Genomic DNA, 9,307 nt, shown 5'->3' on the forward strand with positions numbered 1-9,307 from the left:
ACAACGTTAACAAGGCAGGGCCAAAATGGGAAGGCGAGGGGCGTGGTCGCAGACATGTGATATTAAAAAGTGTCACTTGAACTTGAGTGGCGCTGTCGAGTCCCAAGATGCGCACAGTGAATAGAAATTGGTAAAAACTGGTAAACTTAATGATTTTTACATGTGTATGTATGTATACATAGTCACATTAATATATTAACACTATATTTCGCGTAGTCTGCGTTTTGATAAATATATAATATGTAAATCAAGGTGTTTTTCACAAGGTGTGTACTCACTTTTTCTGTGCGGGCTTTGCTGTTCTGTCCAAAATAGTTGCACTTTTACCGTTTTCCGTTCATCCCTTCCTTTTTGCAGGGAAAGCGAAATAATGTTGAGATCCGCTATTTTTCGAAGGTTTCTTTGGTCTTCCTCTTGTTCGTTGGAGAAAGGCGGGGGGAAAGCGAACAAGTTGTGAAAACCGCTTTTCACCGTAACTTTAGCAACAAACTATTTATTAAAATCTTATTATCACTTTTCCGGGCAGAGCTTGTTCCCAATTTAATGTGCGCAGCGCGCTGCTGATCTGCTGAATGAAAAATGACGCTTCTTTTTTGGCAATTGGAGAGAATGAGAGAGCGTGATTACAGTTACAGTTTGAGAACATTTGGAACAGTGGATGGGATAGAAGGCTTACATACACTTAAAGGACTTGAAGTCACTCAAAATATGCATGGAACTAAACAAAATACAGATGTGGCGTACTATTTTGAATACTTATTGGGAACTTAAATCAGTAAAAATTATTATTTTATATTTTACAATTATGGGTATTTCTACTTTTAAAACTAACAAAACTGGTTGCTTCTATTGGAACTTAGTTGGAGCTTTAGTTTGTTACTCTTTGATTTTGCCCCACTGTGCGGCGAACGAGAGTGAAAGAGTAAAAAGTTGCAGCGCAGTCGGCGTCGACGTCGGCGGCTCACAAAGCGAAACCAAATACCGTTGCTTTTCGCGTGCGTGTGCGTGAGAGCGTCAAAGAGAGTAGTAGCGAAAATGGCCAAAAACGAAGAAGGAAAAATCCGAGTATTTCGGAGTGGCGGGCATTCAAAAAGTATAAAAGGGTCGCCATTCGCAGAGGTCGCCAACATAGCGCCAACGGCAGCGACTCGACTCGCGGCTCCATTTCCTGTACAGCGGTTCCAACGCGAACGACACGACCCAAGGATAACCTTTGAACCATTTTTTTTCCGTGATTTTTTGTTGTGTTTGATCATGAAACTCGCCGGAGTACCGTTAGCTGGGTCTTTGCTAAGCTGCTGCTTCTTCTTACTGGCAGCTGGCTCCTCTTCGGTGCCTGCTGCTTCTTCCCAAGTGCCCGCATCCGTATCCGTTTCCGCTCCAGCTCCCGTTCCCGCTCCCGCTGCTTCTTCATCCAAGCCAAAAAGGGATGCGGGTTTGAGTTTTGGCGGAATATCCAGTTATCATGGGCCCTCCCACAAGTACCTGCCGCCCGCTTATGATAACCACCTGAACTTTGGCAGCTACCATGGAAGTCCCTTGGGCTCCGGTGGTTATTCCGATTACTCTAGTCACCTGAAGGGGGAGAGCAGTTACGGAAATCATTACGGAAGCCACGCCGGAAGTCACGGTTACGCCAGCTCCAATGGCCACGGAAGACCCCACCATTATAGCACCGGCGGAAGTCCCAAAATCGAAACCTATATCGTTCAGACAAGCGGATCTTCGAGTTCCGGCCATAACTATCACGGTCAGAGTCATGGAATAGGTCACGGAATCAGTCATGGAATCGGTCACGGAATAAGTCAGGGGCACACCCGTGGATCTGGATCCGGACTGGGCTATAAATATGCACCATCCTCGGCTGGAGGCTACCTGAATCTGCTGGGTAACAACCACAAGACCAGCACCTATGTGGTGGCTACACCCGAATACTCCTCCGGCAGCAGTCACGGAGGAAGTAGTCACGGAATTGGTTACGGATCGGGCCCAGTTCACAGACCCAGCTACAGTGGCCACCTACCCAGTCACGGCTATGGCGGCGGCTTCGGTCATGCTATTAGCCATCAGATCAGTCACGAGTCAGCCAGCCACGGACCCAGCCACAGTTTAGATCACAGCCTGGAGCATGCCTTGGAGCACGGACTGAGTCACGCTTTGGGACTGGGTCACTCGTCCGTAGGACAGTTTGCCCAGCACCCGTTGCCTCAGCTGGCGGAAGAGCATTCCGGCTACTCTTACGACGCTCCCGCCACGCCCTTTGGCAAGGGAGTTCCTTTAAGCAGCTATGGCGTGCCCCTCATTCCCGGCTACGATCATCAGGAGTCACTGCAGGAGCCAGTGCAAGTGCAGGTCCTTGAGCAGGAGCAGAAAGCCGACCGGGAGCAGGAGAGGGAGACGCCGGTTTATGCCCTGGGCCACAAGGGATTGGGCCACTTCACCTACACAGCCAGCAAGCCACAGGCTCTTCACACTGACGTCCTCAGCTCCGGCCACTCGGGCGCATCAGGCCACGACCTCGATCTCTCGAAGGCGCCCTTCAAGCCCAGCGCATTCTTGGGGGCCAAGCACGAGTCTGGATCCAATTCCATCTCCGGCTATGACTACGCCACGCCCAGCTCCCCTTTTCTACAGGCTCCTTCCTCGCCGGGCTACGACTACCCGGCTCCGGCGCAGCTCTACGGACCACCCGGTCACTCCGGAGACTCGGCCACGCCCATCTTCGAGCCGGAGGCCACCTACTTGCCGCCCGCCAGCAGCTACGGCCCACCGGCCACATCCTCCCACGGATACCACTAAATTATTAAACTAGTTTTAAGGTCTAGAGTCTCCTGTATTTTTTTATCCCTATCTATTTGCTACTGTAAGCCAACACCGAACAATAAAAAATAAGAAATTTAAAGCTCTGTCTTTTATGGAAAAAAAATGAAGAGGGGGCTAGATCATCTGCAATCAGCAGAACTTTGAAGAAGTGTTACATAAAGTGGGATATTCTTGCAGATCTTGCAAAAGAAAGTTAAGCTTTTAAAAGCTCTTGACTGTACTCAATTCTCTAACAAAATATAAACTGATGGTTTCTTATAAAAAATTAAAATATTTACATGGCCAAATCAAATTGCTTTAATTTAAAATCGAAATGGAACTTTCTCAGAAACTCTTTCCCCGAACCTTTTGGACCCCCCCACTAACTGAATGGATTCCAAGCTATTAAAATGCCTCACACGTCCCACATTTTGGCAGTTTTCTCTCTCTGATTTGTGATTACGGATTTGTTCGATTTCGGATTTCGCTTAAAAATTGTGATTCGAATTTGATGCGTGAAACTATATCAAAATAAAAAGTTGAGCGGGTAAGGCGGAGCGGATCGGGCAGAACACCGTTGGCATGGCAATGAGTCAAAGGCAATCCACTCAAATAAAGCGATTTGAACGTGGATTGGCTTGAACGGCAAAAATTTGTACCCTCTTTTTAGGGAATCCAACCACAAATTCATAGTAGTATCCCACATCAAAACCGAATTTTAATAACCCAAATTGTGGGTTATGGAAGTGTAGTTTTGGGAACCCATTCTAAAAGCCAATGGAAATACGGAAAAATTCTGAAAGCCATTGTAAATACGGAAAAATCAAACATGAAAAATGGGTTAAAATTTGGACCACCTTTCAAAAGAAATATTTTAATATAGAAAGTAAGATAATTCAAGCACAAACTCATAGAGGTATCCCACGTCTAAATCGGGATACAATAACTAAAGTTATGAATTCTAGAAGTGCAGTTTTGGTCTCCCATTCAGGACCCCATGGGAAATATGGAAAAATTTGACATGAAAATGGGTTGAAATTTTGACCATCGTTTAAACAAAAATTGGAATACAGAAAGTAAGATAATTCAACCACAAACTCATAGAGGTATCCCTCGTCTACATCGGGACACAATAACTAAAGTTATGGAATCTAGAAGTGCAGTTTTGGTCTCCCATTCAGGACCCCATAGGAAATGTGGAAAAATTTGACATGAAAATGGGTTGAAATTTTGACCATCGTTTAAACGAAAAATTGGAATACAGAAAGTAAGATAATTCAACCACAAACTCATAGAGGTATCCCACGTCTAAATCGGGATACAATAACTAAAGTTATGAATTCTAGAAGTGCAGTTTTGGTCTCCCATTCAGGACCCCATGGGAAGTACGGAAAAATTTGACATGAAAATGGGTTGGAATTTTGACCATCCTTTAAACGAAAAATTGGAATACAGAAAGTAAGATAATTCAACCACAAACTCATAGAGGTATCCCACGCCTGAATCGGGATACAATAACTAAAGTTATGGAATCTAGAAGTGCAGTTTTGGTCTCCCATTCAGGACCCCATGGGAAGTACGGAAAAATTTGACATGTAAATGAGTTAAAATTTTGACCATCCTTCAAAAGAAATATTTTAATATAGAAAGTAAGATAATTCAAGCACAAACTCATAGAGGTATCCCACGTCTAAATCGGGATACAATAACTAAAGTTATGAATTCTAGAGGTGCAGTTTTGGTCTCCCATTCAGGACCTCATGGGAAGTACGGAAAAATTTGACATGAAAATGGGTTGAAATTTTGACCATCCTTTAAACGAAAAATTGGAATACAGAAAGTAAGATAATTTAACCACAAACTCATAGAGGTATCCCCCGTCTACATCGGGACACAATAACTAAAGTTATGGAATCTAGAAGTGCAGTTTTGGTCTCCCATTCAGGACCCCATAGGAAATATGGAAAAATTTGACATGAAAATGGGTTGAAATTTTGACCATCGTTTAAACGAAAAATTGGAATACAGAAAGTAAGATAATTGAACCACAAACTCATAGAGGTATCCCTCGTCTACATGGGGACACAATAACTAAAGTTATGGAATCTAGAAGTGCAGTTTTGGTCTCCCATTCAGGACCTCATGGCAAATACAGAAAAATTTGACATGTAAATGAGTTAAAATTTTGACCATCCTTCAAAAGAAATATTTTAATATAGAAAGTAAGATAATTCAAGCACAAACTCATAGAGGTATCCCACGTCTAAATCGGGATACAATAACTAAAGTTATGGATTCTAGAAGTGCAGTTTTGGTCTCCCATTCAGGACCCCATGGGAAGTAAGGAAAAATTTGACATGAAAATGGGTTGAAATTTTGACCATCCTTTAAACGAAAAATTGGAATACAGAAAGTAAGATAATTCAATCACAAACTCATAGAGGTATCCCTCGTCTACATCGGGACACAATAACTAGAGTTATGGAATCTAGAAGTGCAGTTTTGGTCTCCCATTCAGGACCCCATAGGAAATATGGAAAAATTTGACATGAAAATGGGTTGAAATTTTGACCATCGATTTAAAGAAAAATTGTAATATAGAAAGTAAGATGATTCAAGCACAAATTCATAGAGGTATCCCACGTCTAAATCGGGATACAATAACTAATGTTATGGAATCCAGAAGTGCAGTTTTGGTCTCCCATTCAGGACCCCATAGGAAATTAAAGAAAAATTGAACATGAGAATGGGTTAAAATTTTGACACTCTTTGAAAAGAAATATTTAAATATAGAAAACTACGGAATTCAACCACAAATTCATAGAGGTATCTTACATCATAATCGGAATTCAATAACCCAACTTATGGATTATGGAAATGTAGTTTTGGGCCTCTAATTTATTTAGTTTAAGTTCCATCATTTTTTATTTGATTTATCATTGCATAGATTAGGATAATAAAGGAACAATGAAATAGAGTAAAAATAAAAAGTTCTGAACAACTAGCGAAGTGGTTTCAAAAAAAGGCTAATTGGTATTCTAAGTATCACTCCATTGAAAGTGGGTGCGCCCCATTAATTTAGCAGAAATGTGACCAAGTGGATTCCCCGCGAAATGGCACTCTACGCGTAGTCCACTTGTTCAGCTCTCAGTTGCACCATTCACCTCCGGATGATGGATGGTCAACGCACTCCCCGCCTCGGTCCGTTTCCATATTAATCATAACTATAACTTCATCCCATTTCCCATTCCAATCTCCGTTGCGCAATCTTAGCGATTTTACCAGCGAACCAGTTTGGGCATTTGATCCTTAAGTCGCTGACCTACATCAAAGAAATCAAGACGCAGCGCATCGTAACAAAAGTGAAAGGATGACAGCTTGATAGGCTCTGATCGGATCGCATCGGATTAGTGGATCATGATCACACCAGGAGATCGGATCTCTTCCTCTCGAACGACTTGACCTACGCCCAGAGGTGAACTTGAAAGTCTAATTGAATCTCACATCCGTTGTGGAAGCGTTCTGAATACGGCCAGCGAGACGTGACTTGGGAGGGAAGTAGAAAACGCGTCACACACTTTGGCCAGGTTTTTCCAACCTTAATCAAATTCATTGTATTGTATTTCTTTATGCGGCTCTATGGGAATTATTTATATCTATGAATAGGCTCGAAATTTCGTCATTATATAAAGCTAGACAAATAAGTTATTTGGAGAAGCCAAGCTAATCAGCAATTTGAGTGGTGACTGCAAAACTATGAATACTATCTAAAGACACATTGTCGGAACGTTAATGGATATAAAATATAATATAGTATAAACAAGTCACTATAATATTTAATATGGGATATATTTATAATATTTTTACCCTTATATATCAAATACCCCGCTGAAGCTCGAATAATAAACTCAAAGAAGCACTCAAGCTGTTGTTGAGGTAATCCCCCAAATATTTTCGGGCAGGGTCAGGGCTTACATAAGACCCTACCCTCTGGGCAATCTTCTTTCTTTCTTTCTTGGAAGCCTAACTGTGTCGACAAGTTCATTCAGGCACAACAACTGAAAGGCGAACAACAGCCATAGATTAGATAATTTTCATATGACAGTTAACAAAGGGTCAAAAATGTGACTCGTATGGTAACAATGCAGAGAGCGGGAAGAAAAAACTTATGGCGGACTTAACGATTGGTTACCGATAATCGATGATCAACCTATTAAACTTTGGAATCAAGTGCAAAATTCGGGTTTAAAACGGTGACCAGAGGGAAGGGTTAAAATAGCCCACACATTAACTGCGAAATGAGCCATAAAAAGGTGTTAAATAATTTCATTTCGTCGTAATTGTTGTAACCAGTTGTTAATCCCCTCCCCTTTTATGTTTTCCCCTTTTCGCTTTGCTTATTTATGTGCTTTACGCCTGATTTTTGTTAATTTTCAACCCACTCCAAGGGTTTGTGGGGCAGGGCGAGGGGAGGGGGAAGGGGAAGGGGACAGGTGAGACCACACATTTCATTTCACATTTTTTTATTAAAGTGCAACAGCAGCAGCGACATTCACTTTTTATTTCTTCTTTCTTCTTTCTTTTGTTTTTGATTTTTGACCCACGTCTCGGGTTCATGTTTTGCATGCGGTAATATTTGCTGATGCTTTATCATTTATTGATAAATTTAACTATATGTAAATCCAATCATTTATTTAACGTTTTTTAAAGTAATTTTCATTCTTGGTATCTTCATGACTCAGGGAACAAGCAAACTTGCAAGGTTTGCCTTTTATTTGTTCATGTTTTATGACTTTTATGTATGCATTTTAATATCTACAATGATTTCATTAAATTAGAAAGTTTACTAGTACTAGTTCTGGATTGATTCATTCTTTAAGAAAATGTTTGATCTCAACTTCTTAATTTGAAAATAGTTAGTTATTCCTTAATATTCGATTCAAACTAACCTGATCAGTTCTAACTTTCTTGATTGAGCACCTTAATTGACCTTCTTAAATAATGGAGATGTAATCGAACAACTCCTCTTCGTCCTCTGTAATCCTGTGATCTCCCTGCGAGTCCCCCAGGTCTTCTCGGCTGACGGGGTCCTCCCCTTCTGGCCATTGAAACGCATCCGCGTCCTCCTCCGGCGACCACTCCACATCCGCAGGATAGTCAGCTTTCTGGCCCAGATCCCTTGCAGCGGGTCTCTGAGCAAGGGCCGGACTAAACTGGGGTTTTTGTCGAACAATCGGGTCATTCAGATGACCAGTCTCTGAACTATGTCGAATCAACTGATTGCGACGCATATAGTCTGCTCCACAGACGCAGCAGGCGTACGCCTTACAAATACTATGAACGAAGAGGTGAACATCCCGGTTTTCGGGGCGTCCGAAGAGCTTGCCACAAATGGGACAACCGTAGTTCTTATCAGAGCTATGAGAAGCCAAGTGCTTCCTGTAATTTACGGGGTGGCTGAAACTGGCGCTGCAGGTGTCGCAAACGAAGTTCCGCTCCTTGCGGTGCACCGACTTCACATGCTGATCCCGCTCCCGCTTTTGCTGGAAACGCCGCCCGCAGCCCGATTCTGGGCAGGAGTGCAGGTACTCCTTCCTGTGGGTGTTCCTTACATGGCAGTCCCGGTTGCTGCGCTGCACAAAGCGAGCCGGACATTCCGGACACGGGTAGATCCGCTCGCTGTTGTGGGCATTCATGTGGTCCACGAGGGCGTTGCGCCTCTGGAAGACTTTTCCACAGGCCTCGCAGGTCAGCTCCGAAGTGGACTTCGTCTGTCCACTTTTAAGCCGGTGAACGGGGCGATGGGCGGCCAGTTCCCTCTTGCTAAAGAACACCTCCGGGCAGTGTCTGCAGATGAAGGATGCGAGTCCTGCTGGAGATAGTACGGGTTTTTAAATGGACTTAATGGGGGGAGTTATCTTACCGCCTAGGTAGTTCGGGTTCTTCAGATTCCGCTCCTCGAGCTCTTGTTCTTCCCGTTCCAAGGCCAACTCCTCGTCGTAGAGCTCCGGTCTTAGTAGCATGTGTGCCTCATCCTCCTCATCGGCCTCTTCTTCCTTGACAAGGAAACTCTGGAACCGGCTAACATCGTGTTCCATTGTGTTCCGCTCCATTTACTCAGCGATATATTAAATATTTCACGAATGATCGTGGAAATCACCAAGGCAAGGCCAAGTTTGTACTTCCCAGCGCGAACTGTGGGTTCAGGTTCAGATCTGATCTTGTCTTGGGAACCCTCAGAAGTGCAACACCCGGATATCAGTTGACTTCACAAATGCCACCCACAAGTTAATATAAATTAAATTAAGTTGTTTACTTTAGTCCAGATAAAGATGGGCACAACTCCGATAGCCGTCTATCGAATACTCCGATTTTTGGAGAGGATAATCAAGACTCAACCCAATCTATCGACAGTTAGCGAGGACTAGAACCATATATCTACTTACAGAAAAAAGCCCGCGTAAGTTGAAAAATAAAATAACATAAATTTAATATGTAATGGGCA

General features: G+C 42.9%; 4 protein-coding genes across 9 annotated transcripts in view; 1 reads left to right on the top strand and 3 right to left on the bottom strand.

Moving 5' to 3' along the window:
• The window catches only part of eIF4E7 (eukaryotic translation initiation factor 4E7), a 63,284-nt gene extending 62,867 nt beyond the window's left edge, over window positions 1–417 (bottom strand). The window contains exon 1 of the mRNA XM_065868171.2: window positions 279–417. The gene's annotated coding sequence lies outside the window, so the exon portion shown is untranslated. The remainder of the gene's footprint in view (window positions 1–278) is intronic.
• The window catches only part of LOC108015157 (uncharacterized), a 176,348-nt gene extending 175,928 nt beyond the window's left edge, over window positions 1–420 (bottom strand). For 3 of the 6 annotated variants that reach the window (XM_070997729.1, XM_070997728.1, XM_070997727.1), the window contains exon 1: window positions 279–420. The gene's annotated coding sequence lies outside the window, so the exon portion shown is untranslated. The remainder of the gene's footprint in view (window positions 1–278) is intronic. The other 3 variants (XM_065868175.2, XM_065868174.2, XM_036820622.3) reach the window with 1 other exon arrangement.
• A 696-nt stretch (window positions 421–1,116) lies between these two features.
• LOC108015042 (hornerin) lies at window positions 1,117–2,902 on the top strand. The gene has a single exon (XM_017081274.4). The coding sequence runs from the start codon at window positions 1,255–1,257 to the stop codon at window positions 2,797–2,799; it is 1,545 nt and encodes a 514-aa protein (XP_016936763.3). The 5' UTR covers window positions 1,117–1,254; the 3' UTR covers window positions 2,800–2,902.
• A 4,406-nt stretch (window positions 2,903–7,308) lies between these two features.
• On the bottom strand, window positions 7,309–9,163 carry LOC108015032 (zinc finger protein OZF). The gene is made up of 2 exons (XM_017081263.4): window positions 8,726–9,163; window positions 7,309–8,671 (listed from the first exon to the last, which is right to left on the bottom strand). The coding sequence occupies exons 1-2, from the start codon at window positions 8,913–8,915 to the stop codon at window positions 7,797–7,799; spliced, it is 1,065 nt and encodes a 354-aa protein (XP_016936752.3). The 5' UTR covers window positions 8,916–9,163; the 3' UTR covers window positions 7,309–7,796.
• Window positions 9,164–9,307: the final 144 nt, after the last annotated feature.

Source organism: Drosophila suzukii, chromosome X (assembly GCF_043229965.1).
Source record: "Drosophila suzukii chromosome X, CBGP_Dsuzu_IsoJpt1.0, whole genome shotgun sequence".
NCBI classification, from domain to species: Eukaryota; Metazoa; Arthropoda; class Insecta; order Diptera; family Drosophilidae; genus Drosophila; species Drosophila suzukii.

Coding starts and splice junctions, on each gene's coding strand:
- LOC108015042 (XM_017081274.4), top strand. CDS start 1,255: ATGAAACTCGCCGGAGTACCGTTAGCTGGGTCTTTGCTAAGCTGCTGC.
- LOC108015032 (XM_017081263.4), bottom strand. CDS start 8,915: ATGGAGCGGAACACAATGGAACACGATGTTAGCCGGTTCCAGAGTTTC. Junction 8,672..8,725: donor GAACCCGAACTACCTAGGCG/GTAAGATAACTC, acceptor TATCTCCAGCAG/GACTCGCATCCTTCATCTGC.